Source organism: Peromyscus maniculatus, chromosome 11, assembly GCF_049852395.1.
Source record: "Peromyscus maniculatus bairdii isolate BWxNUB_F1_BW_parent chromosome 11, HU_Pman_BW_mat_3.1, whole genome shotgun sequence".
Taxonomy (NCBI): Eukaryota; Metazoa; Chordata; class Mammalia; order Rodentia; family Cricetidae; genus Peromyscus; species Peromyscus maniculatus.
The window spans coordinates 76,318,104-76,342,718 of record NC_134862.1 but is presented as its reverse complement, the minus strand read 5'-3'; the positions used below and the strand labels follow the sequence as shown (position 1 = coordinate 76,342,718).

At 46.5% G+C, this 24,615-nt stretch overlaps 1 protein-coding gene and 1 pseudogene across 1 annotated transcript; one reads left to right on the top strand and one right to left on the bottom strand.

The window, feature by feature from the left end:
- The first annotated feature begins 172 nt into the window (after positions 1-172).
- Mgst3 (microsomal glutathione S-transferase 3) lies at positions 173-23,321 on the top strand. The gene is made up of 6 exons (XM_006983237.4): positions 173-328; positions 17,271-17,394; positions 18,342-18,415; positions 20,190-20,247; positions 21,815-21,887; positions 23,071-23,321. Exons 2-6 carry the CDS (start codon positions 17,278-17,280, stop codon positions 23,205-23,207), a joined length of 459 nt encoding a protein of 152 aa, XP_006983299.1. The 5' UTR covers positions 173-328; positions 17,271-17,277; the 3' UTR covers positions 23,208-23,321.
- Positions 11,332-11,888, bottom strand: LOC107401981 (dynein light chain 1, cytoplasmic pseudogene; annotated as a pseudogene).
- Positions 23,322-24,615: the final 1,294 nt, after the last annotated feature.

Sequence of the window (24,615 nt, the reverse complement as noted above, 5' to 3'; positions counted from 1 at the left end):
TCCAGCTCCAACCAAGCAGAAGGAACCGCCGGGACCAACTTAGGACTGTGGTCACGAAAAGATACTTGGGGAGGAGGAGAGCAAATATGTAGACTGGGGAGACAGAACAGTCAGCATGTGGACCACCAGGAACAGGGAGAAACTGCACTCTCAAGAGACAGCCAGAACTTCCAAAGCCAGAGGCGGTCCTTTCGGCTCGAGCTCCGCCCAGGGGCGTGGCCACGCGCTGCCCCGGGAGGAGTGGGGCGGGTCCTGCGGGACCGCTGGAGCCGCACCCAGGCAGTGCCGCGCAGCTCCAGTTTGCACCAGGCGTGTGAAGGTGAGCCAGGTAAGTGCTGGTACCTGCGAGCTGCAGGAGCCTTAGCTGTGCTGGGGCACCTGAACGCCTACACGCGCCCCCTCCTGTATCTCAGCCACTTGGGATGGAATAGGGTCTCTCTCCAACCTCTCTTTCTTATCGGTCAGTTTGGGCTCCACATTTCTACACCCTCCTCCCACCCTGCATCCCCTCCCTGATGGCGTGGCTTTGGAGACTTCTACCTCGCTATCTATAACTCAGGGAGATTCTCAAGGTCAGCTCATCTTCAATTCCTTATTTTCCTCTCCCCCTTTACTCCAGCTGTGTAAAAATCTGGGGCTCCTTCTTCCGGCCTTCCGGAGCCCACCTGACCTTACCCACTGCAGCTGTAGTACTGAGACCGGAGACCCGAGCTCTGCAGTGGAAACTGGCCATGCGGATCTAGCGCAGGTTTCATAAGTGTCGTGCAGGCGCCGCACCTGCTGTGGATGTGTTGTTGCTAAGATCCTTCCGGGGGGTCTCAGAGGGAATTGTATTTGTTTTCCTCTCGCCGCGTAGAAATATTTGCATTGAAACCTGAATGTAGGTCATTTTTCTACCTCTATCCTAACAGAAAGAGACTTCTCAGGAAGGGTCGAGAGGGGGCAAAAATCGTCATTCATCTTTTCCTTGCGTGTCTGCAACTTTCCCTTCTTATCTTGTGCCCCTACGGGGAGACCCAGAACCACAGGGTGGGGCAACTGCAGGGTGGTGGCAGGGAGTAGAAACTCTGTGAGTCACTCTAGGTAGTGGCTTCTGCTAATTCTTTGCTTGGGAGGCACCAATAAACAAGTAGCCTGGGGTACACATGAGTGTGGAAAAGGAAGTAGGGGAAAAGCAGAGACAGATGGTGGGATGGGTAGGAAAGGAACGCTGCGGGTTGGGACTTGAATCCCTTCAGTAGGGAAAGGAGGTGTCCCAGAGAGAAATCAGCTCGCTACAGACTATGCTGCTGGCTTAGGTGTGGCTTTGCGGAGGAGTCTGCTGCAGATTTTAGGGTTGGAGCTGGAGCCAGGGCTTCCCTGGGGAATATCTGTAGGGCACCTGCAGCCTGCAGTTTCCGGGAAGCACCCAAGGTTATTGGTCAGGGTTACAGGCGAGTTTTAGTTCTGTGTGTCAGTACCGAGAGTATATTGTCTGAGTCAGGGGATCCAGAATGTTTATTCTCACAGGAGCTAAATTTATCCAAGGAGTTAAATAAAACTTACATCTGAAATCCAAACAAGTGCCTTCACCCTGGGAAGTACATTCTGCTAAGCTTCTCTTCCTGACACAATGTTACAGAAATAGAAAACTTTGTCAAGTGATTTTTTTTTCTTTAACCAGTGTTACTATATATAAAATGTCAGTGATACTGTGGCCAGCCATAGAAACTGCACTCCTGGGGCTTCCTTAGACTGAGAAACAAAATCGTGTGGGATGCCGAGGCCTGCAGCTGGAATCCTAGCATCAGAGAGACTGAGGCAGGAGAATGGTAATTCAAGGCCAGCCTGGGCCATTGAGACCTTGTTAAAGGAAAAGGGCAGTCTTCCCTTTGCTTAGATTCCCTCCTGCTGACATAGAGTTCTGGAGGAAACAGTCTGAAAGTGAACTCCCTCATAGGAGGACAGCACAGAGGAAAAAACGCAAGAAAAATGTGTTTATCCAAAGAGATACTAAAAACGCCTGAAGTGAGCGGATGTCAGATGAACCTGTCAAACGTAGTTTAACACCTACTGATTTAGCTGATTTTAAACCTGTTGTCCCATGTGTTTATATTTAATATTTAATCTATTCCATTCCAAGTGAATCTGTATTCAGAGCACTATTGCTGGCCGCAGTTGACTAAGTACCTCTTAAATTATAAAGCAACTTGTCTTTAGAATATGCTGTTGTTATTTCCGCAACTGAAGTGTGTGTGCGTTTTCAAACTCATTTACACACATGCGCATAAGTATATGTGCATATACATACATATGAAGACCTGAGGTCAACCTTTGGTGTCTTCCTTAATCACTCTCCACCTAATTTTTGAGACAGGGTCTCTCCCCGAATCTCACTAATTCAGCTAGCCTGGCTGGCCAGAAAGTGCCAGGGATTCTCCTGCCTTTGTTCCCTGAGCAATGATTGCCCCCACCAGGCTTTTTACATGGGTGCAAGGATCTGAAGGCAGTTGCTCACACTTGAGCTGACTGAGCCATCTCCTCAGCCCTTACAACTGAATTCACTGATCTTGCTTGTGAGTGTACTGTCCTCTGGAATAAGAAGAACTTAGCTGTTATCGTCAGATGTCACTGTGTGAGATTAGTTCTCCCACAGGATCCACTTGTCTGTCTGTGGAGAGAAATGCAGCAACAAGAGCAGGAAAATCACATTGTTTTCCAGATGCATTTAGAATTTCATAGGTCCCCTTGTTACCCTTTCTTCTTTCCAGACTTTGCTCATCAACTGGAATATAACTTTTAATACTCTGGTGCCATTGCCCACCTTTTTGTTTTGAAGCGGAGTCTTCTTCACAGTCCCAGGCTTGCCTCGAATTCTCAGTCCACCTGCCTTGGTGCCCCACATGCTGATGATAAGATGATAAGCATGCCCATGACACCTGGGTTTTTCTCTTTTTAAGTAAATGGTACTTTATACTTCTCTAGCTTAAGAATGCAAATGGAGGCTGAAGCTATGGCTCAGCAGTTAAGAGCACTTGCTGCTCTTCCAGGGGACCTGAATTCTGTCCCAGGACCCACGTCAGAGGCTTACAACCACCTGTAACTCTAGCTCCAGGAGATCTGACACCCGTCTTCTGGCCTTTGCAGACACACATGCATGTGGCATGCACTCATGCGTTTCTAGCCTTTTCAGACATAGACACAAACACACACACGCGCGCGCACACACACACACACATTAAATAATAAAAATAAAGAATGGTGGTATTTGGGGGGAGGGGGTTCGAGACAGGGTTTCTCTGTGTTCATTTGGTGACTGTCCTGGATCTCACTCTGTAGACCAGGCTGGCTTCAAACTCACAGAGATCTGCCTGGCTCTGTCTCCCAAGTGCTGGGATTAAAGGTGTGTGCCACCACTGCCTGGCCAGTTTTTTTTTTTTTTTTTTTTTTTTTTTTTTTTTTTTAAGATAGAAAAAAATGCACATGGGGGCTGGTGAGATTTTTTTTTTTTTAAGATAGAAAAGAAATGCACATGGGGGCTGGTGAGATGGCTCAGTGGTTAAGAGCACTGGCTATTCTTCTAGAGGACCTGGGTTCAATTCCCAACACCCACAAGGCAGCTCACACTTGTCTGTAGCTCCAGCTCCAGGGGATCTGGCACCCTCACACAGAATATATACAGGCAGAAACCAGTGCACATTAAATAAATAAATCTTTTTAAAAAAGAAAGAAAGAAAGAAAGAAAGAAAGAAAGAAAGAAAGAAAGAAAGAAAGAAAGAAAGAGAGAAAGGGAAAGGGAAAGGAAAAATGCAAATGATTATGCCAAAGCCCCCTTTAAGTTCCAAGAGACAAGTTCCAAGAGACATGGGAGTGTGAAGCCAGATGAAATCCAGTGGCCTAGGTGGTTCCTTCATTTAAGAACTGGTGTCTTCCCAGGGTGTTAGCATCTGCTAAGAATTATGATTAAGATGTCTTTATTTCTTGTAATGGAAAATCCAAGTAGTGTCAGTGTGACTCATTCGAGACTTTTTCCTCTTCTGGAAGTTACAGCTTTGTTACCCTGTGACTTTACACTCCTGAGTAATGTCCATTAATGGACAGGTCTGTGGGCCTCATGATGTAGTGATGAAGAGCCAGCTTTTGTGCTGCCTTGCCAAGCTGTGTGCCCGGAGACTGGAAGAGGTGTTCTTCCCCCCACAACTTTTCTCATACTTCTTTCTGTATACTAAAATGAAAATGTTCTTTTCTGGATCTTTCCCAGGATTTCCCCTCCCCACACTCCTTTCCAATTAGAAACACCACAGTCTGTAATCAAGCATAGGCTTGGAGCTAATTATTAGCTCTACCTTCTCGTGAATGTATTTTACACTCAGGAGACGGTCGAATGTTGTCAAACTTGCTCTTCAGCTTGGTTCAGAGACAGCGTGGCCAAGGCTGAAAGGGTAGGATCTGGAGGCACACTGCCTGGGTGTGTGAGGATCCAGGCTTTGCTCTTTGGGGGTCACTGTATGATTTGAAGGACATTATTTAATCTCTCCAATGCTTAACTCCCTCACCTGTGAAGTAGAGGTAGTAATCCATTGTAGACATGCAGTGAGGCTTGATTCATCCTAAATAAGTATGCTAATAATAGCTGTCTCCTCCTACTCTTCCTCCAGTCTCTATAACTACCCTTCCGTCACACTGGCCCCCTTTCTCCACCATGTAAGTGTTGACGGGGCTGTAAGCCTCTACACTTGCTGTTCCTGTACCTGTGTTCTCGCTCACACATCATTGTGATGACCTCCATGGCTTCCACCCCAGTCTTCCCCCCTCCTCTATGTGCGTGCTCTGCTCTCACACCCTGACTGTGATTCCTGGAGGTTCGGAACCTCCTTCTCCGTCCTGATATCCGCCGCAGCCTGCACCTGGAGTGCTGTATGGCATTTCTAACAAAATGGAGAAGAGAAGGAATCACTCTGAGGGAGTGTGGTGGGCATGGAACTGGAGGCCAGCATTCCTCTAGGTAAAATGCTTTGTCCTAAAGTGAATTTATCAAGTCAACTTCACCTGATAATTTTTTTTTTGGGGGGGTCTCTTTTTTTTTCTGCTTGTATTCCATAGTATCTCTCCTTTCTCGTCTAAGATTGCTGCCTTCAAACCATTAGAAGCATAATGTGAGATGTATCTGGAGTTCTGTGTCCTGGGAGGCTCAGCTCAGGCTATCTAGCATGACCCAAGGATTCCAAGTCAGGTGTCAGGATACCCTGGTCCATGGAACTTAAAGCGTGGAGAGTCTTTGCCATCATGCATGCAGGGAGACCTGGAATGTTGTCTAACAAATCTAATGTTCTAGAATTTGTGGGGAACAGAATTGCCATTTCTTCCCAAAGAGGATTCATTGTCATCCAAGCATTTGTGTTTAGTGTCTCGTCATTTTCTGATTTGGCCTTAACTGGCACAACAGTGCAAGCTTGTCCCACATCACCAAGAGCCATTCATTTGGCTTCCAGCCTCCCTGACCCTTCCTTCCCCCACCTCCTACCAGCCCAGTAACATATTTAACCATTGTTTTCGGTCCAGACAATTCACCGCAGTGTTAGAATTAAAACATCATCTGAAGCTTGACTGTGGCTGAGCTCTGGGCTGTTTAGCTGTAGAGCTGAATGTGTTTGGATGAAAGGGGCAAGTCTTCCATCTTCCCAACATGACTAACTTTCTAGATCTGCTGCCGCTACATTGATAAGGAATTGAAGACTAGGAGGTCCTGGAAAAGACCTACTATGTCCTGCCTGCTGCAGCTGGCCTCACTTGAATCAGCAAGCGAGCGCTCAGTATATTAGGCTACTTTTGTCCAGCTACCTTTCTGTTTATCGCCCTTGAAGAAGTAACTACTGAACCTTCATGGCCACTGCGGGGTAGTATGTAGGTTCAGCACCTGGCTTCTTATTCCTTGGCTTAAACGCCTCTACGTTAGTGGTACTGGGTATGGTACCCTACACCTGTAGTCCCAGCCCTCAGGAGGCAGAGGCAGGAGGATTTGAGCAGAGCTTGTTTGAAGGTTTGACAAACAAGTTTCATGTGTGTGTTGTGGAAGTGGACCAAAACGGCCATTATGAAATGTAGGATGAACAAAGGGAAATCTCTCCTGTCTCTTTATCCTGGAGATGGAATTCCTCAGTGTTGCTTCCTCTCACTTCCTGCATTTCTCCCCCAAGCTTCTCATGGGCTTGGGAGAATCGGCGAGAGGTGCCCGCCCCTAGAATTCTGCTGACAGGCTCTCCCGGGAACATCACCATTCTCGTACTCCAGTTTTGATCAACCCCTTCTCTGATTCCTGCATCTGCCCCTGCTGGCCTTATCTCCCTGGGGCAAACTCCCGTCAGGGGATCCTTTGAAGGCCTGGTCCTTGGTGGAAACGTCCAGAGGCAGAAACCAAGCTGGACAGGAGAAGCTATAGGGAGTGAAGTGAGTCCTCTGTCCCACCTGGGAGTTTGCTGAGCCACATGGTGTATGGAGCTTTAAGAGACGTCCATTTTGTGTGATGGAGCCAACCGTTTAAATGATCGTCCCTGGGCCACTCTCATTAAATTGCTGGGGTTTGCCATATAAAATAATTGGGCTGGAAGCACAGCCAAGGAAGGGTTACTGTGAGACCTTGGAGGGATGATAGCTTCAAGTTGAGCTAAGAATACATTGTCATGGTTGACTTCCTGGTTGTGTTAATACAAAACAGCAGCTAAACAATTTGCAAGAGGACAGGATCACAAACTGGAGTAAAAGTTGCCGTTGTCCAATCTAGGTTTTATTTGCTTACAGTTAAAGAGAAGGCAGATACCTATGTCTCCAAAGAACCTGTCATTTAGGAAAACCTAAGGTACTGTGTAACTTGGTGACTCCGAGAGTGATAAATTATTTGGGGCAAGTGCCTACATCCATAAATCCTGTTCTTTGCTCTACTTATGCAATGCTGATTGTGCCCTGGGGAATTTCATTGGGCAGCCAAGAGGACTTGGGTACACAGTGGAAGAGAATGTTGCACCAGACGTGTTTAATTGAGTGCAGGCTTGCCCAGAACCCTTCCTGGAACCGAAGGAACTGTGCCCCAGTGAGATAAGGCCAGAAGTGGCAGAAGCAGGAATTAGAGACAGGGTTGATCAAAATTGGAGGCCTCGAGTACTGATGTTCCCAGGTGACTCTCTCAGCAGAATTCCTAAAAGGGAGCACCCAAGCCAAAGAGCCCATGACCCCCCATCTGACTGCCTCACATCCTGAAATGGAGTGTATTCTGGAAATGAGACAACAATACCACATTGTAAGGCTATATTTCATGGCTCTTAAATTGAGGGTGTGGATGGTGACTGTGGCATTCTTACAGTCCCTAGTGTCTGCTAACTTGCTGTACTGTGCAGCTGAGAGTGCTGTTCTCCCCCATCCCTACAGACATCAAGGGCTGGTTACCAGAGCACCCTCACTCTCCTGGAAACCCACCGTGGCCTGGGGCGCTTTAAAAAAAAAAAAAAGGTACTTTATTGAAATTTTTTTTTTAAGACTTATTTATTTATTATGTATACAGTGTTCTGCCTGCAGGCCAGAAGAGGGCACCAGATCTCATTACAGATGGTTGTAAACCACCATGTGGTTGCTAGGAATTGAACTCAGGACCTCTGGAAGAGCAGTCAGTGCTCATAACCTCTGAGCCATCTCTCCAGCCCCTGAAATTTCAAAGTTACTGATAGACATGTTGCTGTGTTTTGAACATAGCACAATAATTAGATTTATAACATTCTCAGTAGAGGCATTGATGGAAACCTCCTATAACATCGTATGTAATGGTGAAGAACTGAGTGCCTACTCTCTATATGGGGAAAAGGACAAAAGCGTCCACTTGTACCTCTTCTGTTTAACATTGCATTGGTTCTAGCAAGGGCCATACATCAAGAAGGAAATAACAGCAGCTATAAAAAGCCATTCTCATTGGAAAGGAAGCAGTAGCTCTCTCTTTCTTGATAGCAGATCCGAGCTCCGGTGTAACATATCCTAAAGACCCAGGAGGCTGGGACTTTGTACATGCGCAGTACCAAGCATGTGTAGGGTTGGCTCCCCAGTGCTGTGAAAGCCTAAGGTGAAACCAGAGGAGCCTCAGTTTAGCTACAGCCTGCCCCAGGCTGCTGTGCCTTTCCCTTTGTTCCTGGAACAGAAACGGGGTGCGGCTGTACCGCCCAGGACATAAGCTCTGCCCAGGATCGCTCCCTGTTACTGCTTCTCACTTTTAAGGCGCAAGCGCTGCAGAGTGACTTAGTAGTGAACAGCGTAGACACTGGTATCGGTCTACCAGACCCCAGACTTGCCTTCACCAGGGATGGGGGCTTAGGCAAATTGTGAATCTCCTCTTTGCTTCAGTTTCCTCCTGTGTACAGCGAGAGTGGCAGTGATTGCCACTGCCACCTGGGGTTATTGTGAGGATGAAGAGGGTTACTTTGTATTAAGTCTCTAACTGGCATGCACTTGGGCCCGTGGTTAGATATTCAACATGTTATTGGTGAAATATTTCCCATTTTGCTGTTTCTGCCAGAAAGAATGAAAAATCCCATGAGAAATTTATTGGAGATCCTAAGTCCATAAATATGTCTTTCACTTATTTATGGTATTGCTCATTTAGAATTTGAGGTGCAGCAATTGGTGGTGTGAGCCGTAACAGTCTCCCGAAGGCCGTCTTGTAGCACAGTGACCATCATTCTTGCAGCTAGTAAAGCCTTCCACGCCAGCTCCTTTGACATCTGGTGATTGTGACTGTGTAGAGAGATCCAGGAAGGCAGAGGCTTTCACAGGTCAGGCTCACTAGGTAAAGTCTCAGGGGAGAAGGAAAAAAAAAAAACTGTCTTGTCCACTTAGTGTTGAGCCAATTGTTAAACCTGAAAAGATACACGGGTCCTGTGGTATGTGTGAACTCCGGTATAACGATGAAAAGTTTAGCCTCAGCTCACCCTGCAGCCCCTTCATGTTCTAGAGATGCTGCGGGGAAAAGAAGGTTCCAGGAGCGTCCAGGAGAAAGCTTGGTGTGGATCACCAAGACTGGGGTGTGCTCTGGAGTGTGGCTCAGATACAATCATCACATCCTACAACTTCCCCTTTCCCTAAAACAGTGTTTTAAATGTCATTCATTTTCATGTGCACTGGTCTTTTGCCTGCATTATGTCTGTTCACCATGTAGGTGCTTGGTGCCTGTGGAAGCCAGAAGAAGGCATTGAATCCCCTGGAAGTGGAATTACAGACCGTTGTAAACATGGCCTGTAAACTGCCATGTGGGTGCTGGGACTTGAACCCCGGTACTTTAGAATAGCTGCCAAGTGGTCTTAATCACCAAGCTGTCTCTCCATCCCCCTAAACAACAGTTTTTAAAATGTGATCTCTGGGGGCTGGAGAGATGGCTCAGAGGTTAAGAGCACTGGCAGCTCTTCCAGAGGTCCTGAGTTCAATTCCCAGCAACCACATGGTGGCTCACAACCACCTGTAATGAGATCTGGTGCCCTCTTCTGGCGCGTAGACATGCATGCAAGCAGAACACTGCATACATAATAAATCTTAATAAATAAATAAATAAATAAATAAATAAATAAATAAATAAATAAATAAATAAAATAAAAAATAAAATGTGATCTCTGGTCGGTGATCAGCACACTTGGGAACTTTTAAAAGTTGTATTCACAGGCCCCACTGGAGCCCTATTGAGTCAGAAACTCTGGGAGGGGGCCATGTCTTAACTTACCCTCCAGGTTAAGACTGAGACCCTCAGCAGCACTCAACCGAGTTTCTGTATTTGTGCAAGTGACTATTAAAAAGCACAAATAGGAGGCTTATATCTTGTATTCTCTGTGTTCAGGTATGTGTTATGGTAGCCAGTTAATTCATCTGTGGGAAACACAGGTATAAGCATTTATTGCAGAGCTTCTGTGTCCAGACCATGAAGACTAGGTCCAGGACGAAGTTCTCAAATGCAAAAACCTTATCTTGGTGGGTCCATAAAAGAGCTGCAGGTACGTGATCAGCAAGATATGTACAGTCCACATGACTGCACACACCAGGGGGGGCTTGTATATCAGTTATCAGCTCCACTGGCCTGAGCCTGTAAGCTATCTGCTGGCTCTGGATTCTAACAACCCAGGGTGTGGCTGGGGCTGCCTGGGTGTGGACTCTGAACCGCTTTCCCCTTCTGGGTGCACCCTGACCCAGAGGCTACCCTCTAAGGACTGAGAAAGAGCATCCATCCCTTTCCCCTAGAATCTCAGAAAATAAGAATTTAGCTGTTGATAAAGCGATTTCGAACCTTGACTGACTGAATTAAGCTGATCCTATCCTGAAGGCCTAACCATGTTTACTCTTTGGATCGCAGTTTTTAGGAACTATGGTGCAGACCTCTGTATTCTAGATTCTTCTCTGTATAATTCGTAATCTGGTTTCTTCCATGGTTTCAGTAGGTGCTTTGATGGAAAGAAAAGCAGAAATAGTTCAGGTGAACATTTTATCAGCAGGTACTGTATAAGATGATGAACGATGTCTCTTTGTATGGGGGCGGGGGCTTTCCTGAGAGTCACCTGAAGTCGCGGCTCTCGCCATTTGCTCAGCAAGCACCTGCATCCACCAATGAGCAGTCCTTGCCAGGATGAATGCCAAACCACATGGTCCCTCCCACAGACCTCAGGGGCTGTTCTGTCTTCTCTGAGTGCAGACTGGGCATACAGAGTAGGACTCCTCACTGGCTGGGGGAGCATGTGGAGGTGTCGGCAGGGCTCTCCCACCATCCTGGAAGGCAGCGGTCAGGCTTTGTTCCTGTGTCTGTGCACAAGTGTCCAAAGCTCCTGCAGAAAAGCCCCTACCAGGGCTCCCCACCATAGATCACTGGTCTCTGCACTCTAGTACCAGACACCCCCTCCCCCACCTTCCGGTTAATTCTCTGCGTTTTTCGGTAGGCCATTACACCAGCACCTCTTTGCTCTTTTTTTCTTTTTAATATGGTTTTTAGGTTGGTGGGTTTTTTTGTTATTGTTTGTTTGGTTGGTTTTTGGTTTTTTTCAAGACAGGGTTTCACTGTGTAGCTTTGGAGCCTGTCATGGAACTCATACAGACTAAGCTGGCCTTGAACTCAGAGATTCGCCTGCCTCTGCCTCCCAAGTGCTAGGATTAAAGGTGTGCACCACCACTGCCGGGCACATACGTGTGTGTGTGTGTGTGTGTGTGTGTGTGTGTGTGTGTGTGTGTGTGTGTGATTTAAACATCTCCAACAGGTTTATTTTTAAAGAAATGGCCTAAGGGAGAAAAAAACAGGGTACAGAAGTATGGACTAGAAGATAAATACAAATGTAAGCTGTTTTACTAATTATTTTATAACCACAAACTGGTAATGCCATGTACAAAACACAAAAGATTCAAATGAGGTGTTCCCTTAGCAAGGCTGAAGAGTCAGTCTCTGGTATTTAGAATTTAGGATGCAGTCCTTGTTTTTGGGTGGATCACTGGGTGTTTGGCACAGTCCATGCTTTTAACCAGATGTGACCAGGAGAATGGCCACCTGGCCCAGGCAGAAGTAGATGAAGTGTTTGGTTTCGTGTGTCACATAACTACCGAAGTTCCGCCTCACAATGCAGTGCCAGGTGGGGTTGTACTTCTTATCAAACTCCGTCTTGATATGGGCGGCAGTATCCTTTTCTATGTTATACTTCTTCAGCGCCTGAGTAGCATACTCCACTGAGTCCTGCTGTATCTCTTCCTACACGTCAGCATTTTTGATCACCGCCTTCCGGTCACACATGGTTGCTGTGGAGCAGGGGCCAGCTGGCTGCTGTGAGCTCCTGGGAACCTAAGGTGCTGGCGCCACTCAGACAGCAGAGGAAAGCCGGTTGCTACCGAAGCCAGGGCGCATCTCCTGGCATATGTTTTTAATTGAAATAGAATTACATCATTTCCTGCCCTGTCTTCCCCCTAGCCCCTCCTAGCTACTGTCCCTCAAACTCCTCCTGTGTCCTCCTTCAAGTTGATAGCGTCTTTGCCTTTATTTATTTATTTATTTATTTATTTGGTTTTTTCGAGACAGGGTTTCTCTGTGTAGCTTTGGAGCCTGTCCTGGATCTCACTTTGTAGACCAAGCTGGACTCGAACTCACAGAGATTCACCTGCCTCTGCCTCCCGAGTGCTGGGATTAAAGGTGTACACCACCACCGCCCGGCTGTCTTTACCTTTAATATATATATATATATATATATATATATATATATATATATATATATATATAATTATTATTATATGTGTGTGAGAGAATGTATACGTATACACAAATATATATACATATACATATATATACATATACATATATATATATATAATCTGCCGAGTCCATTTTTATTGTGTGTATATGGTTCCAGAGCTGACCACTTTGCATTCAACAACCAGTAAGAGGGCTCACCCCAGGGAGAGGCTAATTCTTCATCTCCCACCAGTCATTAGTGGCCTGAAGTTCTTTACCTAGAGGTGGGACCCTGTGACATTTCCTCCCTTCCATGAAAACATATCCATGGATATTGCCATTGCAGCCATTTCTAGGAGAGACTGTTTCATAGCAGACTCTTATAATCTTTCCACCCGCTTTCTCCATGATGTTCCCAGAGGCGTAGATGCAGGAGCTGCGATATGAAGATCAGCTGGGGCTGGACTCTCCACAATCTCTGCATCGTGTCCGGCTGCGGTTCTCTGTGGTGGTCTCCATTTTCTGTAAAGAGAAGCTTCTTTGATCAGGGGCAGTGGCTACACTTACCTGTGGGTGTGAGAATAAGATTTAGTATGTAGTAAAGAATTATGTCGGTCTAGCAATGTGGCAATAGTGGATTATTTGCCAAGGTGATCTCTCTAGCCCTGGGTAGTTGGCTAGCTTTCCAGTACCGGGCATGATTTCCTCCTGGTGAATGGGCCTGAAGTCCAATTAGATAGCTGTTGATTGCCACCAAGCTGGGAGTAACACTGACTGCACCTTTATGCATATCTTGCCATGCTGATTATTGTGGTCCATAGGTAGGGTAGGACCATTTAATTGCTTCCTGCCCTTGACCGCTTAAATAGTATTTTCTGGAACCATGAAAGCTAGAGTGCAGGAAAGCGGCTTTGAGGTCAGATCCAGCCTTGAGTCATCCAAGTTCTGTGTCTAAAGTGTCACCAGCTCCTCTTGACCCTGGCTCTTGATTGGTTCATACTTGGTTCATAGCCAGGTTCATTCTTGTTATCATCACCCACCTTCACGAAGTGAGGAGAGTGACTCTCACCAGGTGTGAACGCCCAGCAGATTGCGTTTCTGCTGTAAAAAGAGGAGCCTGGCAGTCATAGAGTACAGAACAGTTGTGTTGGGAACGGTCCTTATCGGCAGTAGACAGCCACCCCAAAGGCACTTCTCTGGCCCGCTGTCTGCTCTTACACATTAGGAAAACAGTAGTCAGCGGCTAAGCCCATTCTGTTTTGCCTCGTTTTCATGAATTCTAAAACCTGACCTGGCCCGAGCTCTGCCCTTGTACGCTTGCGCCGCTGGACTTGCAAACCGAGCTAGAATGGATATGCTTCACTTCGCTGTCCTTACCAAGGCAGTTCTGACAGCCTTCGGGGCAGCTTCATTTGCGGTGCCTGTTTGGTCCCAGTGGTTTGACTACAAGGATGGCAAGTAGGCTCGATCGCTTTTTATCTCCAAGGAGGTGTTCCGAATTCACGCTGCCTTTTGCTGTGTAATTACTGCCATAGCTTCTAGCTTGTGTTGACTTTATAAACTTGAGAAGGAAGGAGAAGAAACTTGGGAGACCATCCAGGCCCCTTGTTCTCTGAAGCTGGGTAGGTGGGGCTGCTGACCCAGAGTTACCTCGTGCTGAGTCATGGAGGCAGTCTGGCCCCAGTAAAGGGCAAGTGGGCAGGGCAGGGTAAAGATCATAGGAGGGAAAGCTGGTGAGGATTGCTGTGTGCTGTGAAGGGGGAGGAGATTTGTCTGGGGGGCTTAGAACTCAAATGTCATCTTTCTAAGCTAGGAGAACCTTATTTTGAAATTTATTTTTTTTTATGTGCATGGGTGTTTTGCCTGCATGTATGTCTGAGCCACATGGATGCAGTGCCCTTGGATGCTAGATAGACGTGACCACTGGATCCCCGGGGCCTGGAGTTAGAGATGCTTGTGAGCCACCACGTCAGTGCTGGGAATCAAACCAGGAATGGCATCCAATGCTTTTAACTGCTGGGCTCTCTCTGGTCCTGAGAAGCTTACGTTTTTAAAGACCCAAACAATTTGCTCACCTCCCAGATTTCATGTTGAATAAGATATTGTGGCTCTACTGTTCATTCAGCTCTCAAATTGCAAGCAGGACTGAAAGCGGCCATTGGAGCGAGATGAATCTGAATAATACTTCCTGCTTTAGACTCTGAGTGCCCCACATAAGCTCTGGGTGTCCCTCTGATGGTAGGGGCCCTGGAATCATGTCCCTTTGTTTTTAAGGATGACTGGAAACATTCTGCAGCAGGATACCACCCTGAGCTGAATGCTGGGGAAATGAAAGCAAAATATTCATCAGAGACAGACTATATTTATTTGGGTGGGTGTGTAGCTGTATGGGGTGGGTGTGTTTGCATATACATGCATGTGGACGCCATAAGACAATTTGGGTTGTTGTTCCTTAGGAGGAAGCCATCTTGATTTTTGAGACAGGGTCTCTCACTGATACCTGGGGCTCTCACCAATCAGGCTATGGCTGTCCAACAGTCTGTCCAACAGTCTGTCCAACAGTTGCTGCCACCCTGGACACTCCCTGTCTTCAGAGCAGTAGGATCACAAGACCATGCCATCTTGCCTGACTTTTTACATGGATGCTAGGAATTGAACTCAGATCCCCGTAGTTGCTCAGCAAACATCTTACAAATTAAACTCTCTCCCCAGCTCTTAAAGGTATAGCACAGATTGGCCTTGAACTTACTATCTTCCTGCCTCATCCTTTCAAGCATTTGCCTACTGTTATATGCTTTCCACAACCACTAAGAGATGGGCACTTTTTCTCTCTCTCTCAAGACAGGGTTTCTCTGTGTAACCGTCCTGGCTGTCTGGGAACTTGCTTTGTAGACCAGGCTGGCCTTGAACTCACAGAGATCCACCTGTCTTTGCCTCCCGAATGCTGGGATTATAGACATGCTCCACCACAACTCAGTGAGATGGGCATTTTTAAACTGAAGCAGTCACACAGGAGCTCCTGGCTTGGGCAGCCTTGCATGTGGCAGTGAGCCACCTTAGCATGTTCTAAGGTGTTGAAGTTGCCCTTTCCGCCGGCATGCTCTACACCCTTCCATCTCGTGTTCAAAGCTCACAGAGGTTAGTGGGCAGCCGCATGGGCTCTGAGATGCTCAGGGCTTCTTCCATCTGCTAAGTTTGTCCTCTGAGACAAGAGTGCTAACCCTGAACACTGCAAGATGAGCCGGGACTTGCTTTCTCTCAAAGCCGTTTATGATGACAGCTCCTGTGTGGTCAGAAAAATTCCAAGAATTGTATCTTGAAACCACACAGCTACTACCCCATCTATAGTTAACATTTGTTCCGCTTGTATTGCCAACTTTTCATGGATTTCAAAATAAGTTTCAGACATCGGGACTCCTGTGGGGCTTGTGTTGAAGTGATGATTTGATGGGCAGCCTGGCTTCTCAGGATCCTGCCAGACTATGTGTCTTGTCTACACCATCCGCTCAGGAGCCATGCTTTGATGTCAGAACACCAAGCAGGGTTTCTTCACTCTGGCTTCTCAAACTGTGCCAGCATGTGGCCAGGATCAAGGTGCAAGGGCCAGGATCACAAGGTCCTGACCTCACAGTAGCCCTCCCTGGAAGCCATCGTGGTAGATGCCAGATGCCACTTTGTTAAAGGGTGTCTTGTTAAATATTTTCAAATGCAAATTTTAGTGGCAGACTACAATGGCTACTGCGACAATACAGGTAAAATTTGAAATGGATGTTGAATCCTAGAGAACATATAGCTAGTTATAGTAGCGCACACCTGTAATCTCAATATGTGGGAGTCCGAGGCAGGATGACGGCTGTGAGCTTGAGGCCACTCTGGGTTATAGCTTGAGTACCAGACCAACTTGGGCTACATGGTCTCAAAAACTGAAATTAAGGAGCCCGTGAGATGGCTCAGGGGGTCAAGGTGCCAGCTGCCAAAGCCGGTGACTGGAGTTTGCACCCAAGGGCCCACATGGAGGTAGGAGAGAACAGAATCGTCCATGTGCACACTGCTGCATGTGCACACGGGCGTGTGTATACACACACACAAATACATAAATAAGAATGGAACAAACTCTGTTTTTAGAACCGAAAGGAAAAGATAGAGGAGGAAAAAAAGGTGAGGGAAGGGAGAAGGGAGGAAGGAAGGACCTGTATGATTTTATACTTTTCTGAGATTACACTGTTTACTGGAGTAATTTTTAATTCTGTCATCTAGTACACAGTGGTATTTCTGATGACCTCTTAAAAACATCTTTTTTTTTTATGTTGGGCAGGGCGTGTGTGTATCATATGTATGTGTGATATATATACATATATATGTGTGGTGTGTGCATTTGTGATGTATGTGATATATATATACATACATATATGAATGGTGTGTACATTTGTGATGTATGTGTGATATATATATATACATATGTATGTGTGGTGTGTACATTTGTGATGTATGTGTGATATATATACATATGTGTGTGTGGTGTGTACATTTGTGATGTATGTATGATATATATACATATGTATTATGGTGTGTGCATTTGTGATGTGTGTATGATATATATACCTATGTGTGTATGGTGTGTGCATTTGTGATGTATGTGTGATATATACACGCGTGTGCACTTGTTTGTGCAGGTGCTCTCGCTTGCACGTGCTCGTATAGAGGCCAGTGGTTGGCGTTGGGTATTTTTCCTCTCTTACTCTCTACTTTCTTTTTACGGCGTGTTCTGTCACTAAACCTGAAGCTCACCTTTTTTATTAACTGGCTAGCCAGTGAGCTCCAAGGATCCCCTTGTCTTCATCCCCCACACAGCCCAGCACGGAGTTACAGGATGCCAAGCATCCAGGCTCAGATCCCCTCCACGTTTGTGCAGCAAGCAATTTACCTGCTGGGCTGTCTTCCCAGCCCTGAGATGTCTTTTTGATCCGTAGGCATCTGCTGGTAAGGAGGCACCGTGCTCTCTGAGGCCTTGCACCACACGATGCCCGCGGTGTTGGGTTAGTTTCACACTGTGCCGTACTTTCTTCCACAGAGCCAAGATGGCTGTCCTCTCTAAGGAATACGGATACGTGCTCCTCACTGGCGCTGCTAGCTTTGTGATGGTGCTCCACCTAGCCATCAACGTGGGCAAAGCCCGCAAGAAGTACAAGGTGGAGGTGAGTGGGGTCACAGGTGGGTGCTTTGTGTGGGCTCTCTGAGACCACAGGCTTATCCAAAGGCGAGTTTTCAGTCATGGAGGGAGAGCGGAGTTGTGGGTGTTGGTCGTAGCTGTTTCTGGACAGTGCCCATTAGAATTCTGTTCCTGAGAGACAGGAAACACTAGGTCTACTAGAATGTAGTTTACACCTTGTTGGACTTCGGCTCCTTTGTAGAAAGACCGAGCCTACTGGGGTTAAAAGTCCATTTTGACCTCGAGCTATCTACTAGGGGCAATGCTCTTCTCTTTATAAAAAGGATGGAGTAGCAGCACTGTTTCCTAAGTAGAGAAGAGATGCTGGGCTTAACCTGGGTTTAGCTGGGAGCTGTAGAAAGGAAGTCTGTTAAATACTTCCTTTTGTTCTGGCTGGACTAGAAGGGAAACTTCTAAAGCTGTCCCTGGTGAGCAATTAGATATCTGTTTGCATGTAGCATCTTGTAATTACACTCCCTGGTGGAGCGTCTCTTCAAGTATTCATATCCGGCTGTTTCCCTTTCTTCTAATGGACGCTTGCAATAGCAGTCTCACACACTTCAATTATCTGTTCCCTATTAAGGGGAATCTTAAAGGGACGTGGCGTGCGCGATGACTCTTGGGAGCCAGCCATTTCTCTGTGGCGTCTCAGTAGTGCATCTGCAGCCCACCGCTGCTTTATGACATCAGTGAGACCCACGGGCGCGGCAGAAGCCACTCCTGTCTCTTTTGCAGCCCCAACCTAGTCACAGGTTCTCATTCCCTTTGGTGGCTAGAAACACCAAAACTGCTTCTGGGCACTGAAGACCTCTTCACTGCAAAGACTGAAGCAGAAGTCCGTCAGGAGTGCAGTCGGAGGTCCTTGGGAATGTCTCCGTTTCCATGCTAGTTAAGTCTCAACACTTACGCTCTCCCTGGCCTTTGCATTAACAGTACCCGGTCATGTACAGCACAGATCCTGAGAACGGGCATATCTTCAACTGCATTCAGCGAGCCCACCAGAACACGTGAGTGTCATGCTGCCAGGTGGCACAGATGTCCATCACTTCAGTCCTGAGTCTCTGAGTTTGCCCAGTGATAACATGGCAATCATGGGTACCTCATTCAAAGTATGATTAAGACATTAGTGTGGTATGTAACTGAAAGTTTTCCTGATCTTGCCCGGCTCCCGCAGCCACTCAGACCCAAGTAAACACACAGAGGCTTATGTTAATTAAAACTGCTCAGCCATTAGCTCAGGCCTACCACTGACTAGCTCTTACATTTAAACTCAGCCCATTTCTGTTCATCTATATGTTGCCACGTGTTCTGTGGCTTTACCTGTGTGCCTTTACATGCTGCTCCCTGGACAGTAGGCTGCTATCTCTTCCTTGCCTTCTTCCTGTCTCTCTCTTTGAATTTCCCACCTACCCCTAAGCTGGCTTGCCATAGGCCAAATGGCTTTATTTAATCAACGAATCAGAGCAACACAAATTCACAGCATACAGAAAGACATTCCACCATCAGTGGTGGGGGCAGAAGCTCAGAAAATTAAAGCACTTTTTGCTAAACCTGATAACCTAAATTGATCACCATGTGGTGGAAGAAGAGAACCAAGTCTACCTTATACATGTGAGCCGTGGCATTGGCATGCATGCACACACACACACACACACACACACACACACAAATAAAAAAAAACTTTTAAAATCACTATGTAAATAGATTGAATACTGAGAAAAACTAAGCATTTTTAAAATGGAAAAACTTCAGAGCTGGTCTGTGGTGGCACACACCTTTAATACCGACACTTGGGAGGCAGAGGCAGGCAGATCTCTGAGGTCAAGGTAAGCCTGGACTACAGAGTGAGTTCCAGGACAGCCAGGGCTACACAGAGAAACCTTGTCTCAGAATAAAAATAAAAACAAAACTAAGCAGAGAGTGATGAAGACCTGCTGTTGCTCAGCTCCTTTCTCTACACAGTTCAGGCCCCAACCTGGGAATGGTGCCATCCACAGTGGGCAGTTCTTTCCACCTCAGTTAACACACGATAATCTTCCATGGGCGTGCCCATCTCCCAGCAGTATTAACAGCAGCCATCACAATGTCTTCAAGGTGGCCCTCTGCAGTTTTGGCAGGTCCCATCTAGCTGATTACATTCATTACTTCTCATTGTGAAATTATATATAGATTATATATATATATATATATATATATATATATATATATAATTATATATATTATATATACCTGACAAAGGACTGAGCAGAGGAAGACTTTATCTTGGCTCATAATTTAAAATAACAACAACAACAACAACAAATACCCCAGGACAGAAGGGATAGCAGCAGGCCTCTCATTGGTGATGGCAGAGACGTATAGCTAATCACAAAGGCACACAGGAAATGGTCCTCTGCTGGGCTATAACCCTCAAAGCCCACCCTCAGCGGCCTACACCTGCCCATCAGGCCCCTTTCCAAAAATATCCCACAGCCTCCAAAAGCAGTGCCACCAAGTAGAGACCAGGCGTTCAAACACATGAGCTTGTAGGACGGTTCAGATTGTGTTTCGGTGAGGAGACCTACTCCAATCCAGGGCCTTCCTCGTGAGTTGGTAGGATGTGAAGTTCTACTCATTCCTATCCACAGCAAAAGCAGGTGGGCACTGGTCTTCTCCCCCACCCCCCAGTCAGTGTGTTCCCACTCTCGAGTTCCCAAACTGCCAGCAGGAACGTGAAGTCCTTTGGTTCTGTATAGACATAGTGAGGACACTCTTTTAAAAGTTACTTTCTGTCCATTCCAGGTTGGAAGTGTATCCACCCTTCCTGTTTTTCCTCACCGTGGGAGGTGTTTACCACCCGGTAAGTTTCTCCTGGGGCTGTTCATCCATTTAGATGTAGTTCCCCCGGGCGCTACTCTCTGGGTGCAGGGTGGAGGGGATGAACATTGAATGAGGGATGTTGGTGTCAGGGTGCCATGTATTTAAAGTAGGCAGTATTTCACCTCATTTTTGCAGACCGAGGGAAAGCCTCTTAGACACTGTTTAACTTCCATGGGGTCAGATAAGCCACAGAAGAATGGAACTTTGAACCCAGATCTGTCCAATTGTAGAAGGTCCACAGGGAGTGTTTGTACTTTCCTCGTGTAGAAGGTCCACAGGGAGTGTTTGTACTTTCCTCGTTCACCCTTGTATGCAAAAACATCTGCCCACACCCATGGTTACAGCAGTGAATCAGACAGGCAGACACCTGGATTCACTGACCCTGCCTTTTACTGGGGTCATAAAGAGCATCGGAAATGAATTACTGGGTGTTAGAAGGTGCTGAGATGCCCAGTAGCAAACAAAGGGAGGCGGAGAAGGAGGGTGGGGCTCAGAGATTTTGAATGGTGTGGTCAGGCTCAGGGCTGTTACTGAGAAGGGGACAGTTAAGCAAAACTCACAAAAGGTGAGGAAGCAGGCGCTTCGGCTGTCGGGAGCACCCGGCACTGAGAAGGCCATGGAGTCGTGACAGCTACCACAGACACTGACTCGTACCTGAGGTTACGGCAGTGAACGGGACCGGCGAGCATCTGTACACCTGAAGACAGCACCAAACCATTGTTCCAAAATGGCTAGTACTCAGCACTGTGGTGGTAAAGCCTGGCCTAGGGGAGACCAAGCTTACTCAGAGAGTAACCGGGGCTTTGTCTCTAGTACCTCATCCTCCCGCCAATACTGCTTACCCAGAATCAAATAAACAAACAAAATCCTGCCATAACAACCAGCACCACCGACAGCAGCACTACCAAATTGGAAAAGGACTCGGGGAGGGTCACCTACTCAGCCTACCCCAACCTTTTTACTCTTTCTGGCCAGATGGGTTACTCGGGATGAAACAGAGGAAAAGATTTTTCATCCTGCATAGGTTTTACTCTCTGCTGTGATGGATGTCAGAAAGGAGGGGTGGGAGAACTTTTTCCTCTCAGAGTACATATATTTGGGGTTCACTATACATTCTCCTCACCTTCCCTCATCGAGCCCCACCCCTGTTGTGTGTCCAGTCACTTCCAGCAGGTGTTGTCACTGAAGACAGCGCAGCCCAGCCACTGATGAGTCAGACGGCAGGGTTTCCTCTTCCGACGCACCCTGGAACCTTGAGGTCTGCCTGCCCTTGACCCGAGCTCCAGCCCCAGGTCCCTCAGTTGCCCAGAGCAGAAAACAGTCCGACACCCACTGGGAAAGCTAGTTCCCACCTCCCAGTTATAGACAAACACCGGTCTTGACTTTTCCTGACCCAAACACATAACTCCATTCTTTCCTCAGTGGCAAATACATTACCAAAGGTGTGAGATGACTTTGGCCAGCACAAGTGTAGCCAGCTCTAGGCATTCGTCCTTAACCAAGGTCTGTTTCCTCAATGTAAACACAAAATTGTCCTTTTGTCTTAGCGCATAGCTTCTGGCCTGGGCCTAGCCTGGATTGTTGGGCGAATTCTTTACGCATATGGCTACTACACAGGAGGTAAGTCCATGTTGACATCTGCCAAGGAAACAGCTTTTACATTTATCTTTTGAAGCATGTTTTATGTATCCAGGTGCATGTACCCACAGAGGGCAGAGATCATGTTAGATCCCCTGGAGCTGGAGTGACAGGTGGTTGTCAGCCGCCTGACGTGGGTGCTGATGGCGGAACGCTGGCCCTCGGCAAGAGCAGCACGTGTTCCTAACCGCTGCCGTCTTCCCTGCCCCCAAACAAATGTGAAGTGACTGTATTTTAACTCTTAGCAGGGCTTTAAAAGGGGGAGGAGGGGTAAGGCTGCAGGACCCAAGTTTGATTCCCAGCACTCACGTGACAGCTCACAATAGTCTGGAACACCAGTTCCGGGGGATCCATGCAAGTGGTGCACAGACACACCTGCAGACAAAATCCCCACACATATAAAATGTTAAATGAGGAAGTGGCTTGATAATGAAGATGAAAGGTCCGTTCTCTTGCTTCTTACTGCCCTTAGGACAGTAACAAACCTTTGAGCATTTTCTATATGCCAATTGCTTGTCTATGAGCTTTATGTATGCTATGCAATCTTGTAGCCATTCTGTGTACAGATAACAGCTTTATGGATGTGGAAACAGGCGTAGAAATATTGGGCTGCCGGACGGTGGTGGCGCACACCTTTAATCCCAGCACTCAGGAGGCAGAGCCAGGCAGATCTCTGTGAGTTCGAATCCAGCCTGGTCTACAAAGCGAGATCCAGGAAAGGCTCCAAAACTACACAGAGAAACCCTGTCTCAAAAAACCAAAAATAAAAAAGAAAGAAAGAAAGGAAGAAAAAGAAAAGGAAAGAAAGAAATATTGGGCTGCTAACCATAACCCCCAGGAATCAAACCTAGGTGGTATAATGGCAAAACCTGACTACCACTGGGTAAGTGGATAACAAAGAGAAAGGAAAAGGCTGTGCTTCGTTCTGGAAGAAACACTCAGAATGGTCCTAAGACAATGCTGCTTTACTCACAGAGTTCTCCAAGGTCTAGGCAATGCTATTGTAGAATTACTTTGCACATTTTGCACGTAGCTTCTAGCATACTGACGGCCTAGGCTGAAGCTGGACAGCCTCCCAAGAGCAGGTGGTTGAACATGCGGCCTCAGATGCTAGAACAGAATGGCTGGTACATGTTCTGGTAACTTCTGCTCTCTTGTTTTCCAGACCCTAGCAAGCGGTATCGAGGAGGCGTGTCGTCTCTGGCCCTCTTTGCCTTGATGGGCACAACTGTGTGCTCTGCTTTCCAGCATCTCGGATGGGTTAGACCTGGCTTGGGCAGTGGGTCCAGGTCCTGCCACTGAGGAATGGTAGGCCTTCCCACTCTCGTTCACTTTGAACGACTTACCTTTATTTCCAGTTCCACTGTTTTTTTTAACTATAATAAAAACTTCTCTGGCATCAGCCTCATACCTAAAGCTCCGGACTCTACTATGCGTTTGTTTTTCTGTCTCTTTCCTAAATATTTAGGCCATTTCTACTAAGTAAGAGTAAAGCTGTGAGTATACCTCCTCACGTTATCTGTGAAGCTGAGAAAAAGTCTGATTGTGGTGATGTGTTCATGATGCCACAGTGCTGAAATATTACATCTTCACTCTAGTTCAAATGTACTACTTGATGCTAATAATTAACAGTATGGACTTTGTAAAAAAAAAAAAAAATCTAGCCGGGCGGTGGTGGCGCACGCCTTTAATCCCAGCACTTGGGAGGCAGAGCCAGGCGGATCGCTATGAGTTCGAAGCCAGCCTGGGCTACCAAGTGAGCTCCAGGAAAGGCACAAAACTACGCAGAGAAACCCTGTCTCAAAAAACAAAAAAACAAACAAAAAATCTATTGAAGGTTGCTTATATTGCTTAAAATATAAGGTTAAGTAACTGGGATCTAGTCAGATGTCTTAGCAGGTAAAGACACTTGCCATGAAGCCTGATGGCCTGAGTTCAATCCCTAGGACCCACATGTTAGAACTAACTCCTACAAGTTGTCCTCTGACCTCTACATGTACACTGTTGCACATGTATGTACACACACATACAAATAAACATAATTGTCTAAAGCTTTTTTTTTTAAGTTAAGCAATAGACATGGATGATGGAACTAGGTATGAATATAAAGCCAGAACGACTAACAGCCCATTTCATGAGGAAGCAGGCTTAGAAATGTCTGTGCCAGGGCTGGAAAGATGGCTCAGCGGTTAAGAGCATTGACTGCTCTTCCAGAGGACCTGGGTTCAATTCCTGGCACCCACATGGCAGCTCACAACTGTCTGTAACTCCAGTTTCTGGGTATCTGACACAATTGGCAGAACACCAATGCACATAAAATAATAAATTTTTTAAAAAGATTGAAAAGAAAAAAATGCCTGCCAATGTCTGATTAAGTGCAAATAGGAAAGGCTTTACAATTTAAAGAATGATGTAAATTGGCAAAATAAGATCATTGTTTCAAAAACTGAAGTTTGTAAAGGGAAGTTTCTTGTCCTGACCACCTGTTCCCAAATACCTGGCAGCCACTTCCCAAATTACCACACAGAGGCTTATATTAATTGTAAATTATAAATGCTCAGCCAATAGCTCGGGCTTATTACTAACTAGCTGTTCCATTTTAAGTTAACCCATATCCCTTATTTACACTCTGCCACATGGTAGTACCTTTATTAGCATGGCATGTTCATCTCCTACTCCCTCTGTATCTGGCTGGCTACTCCTAACTCTG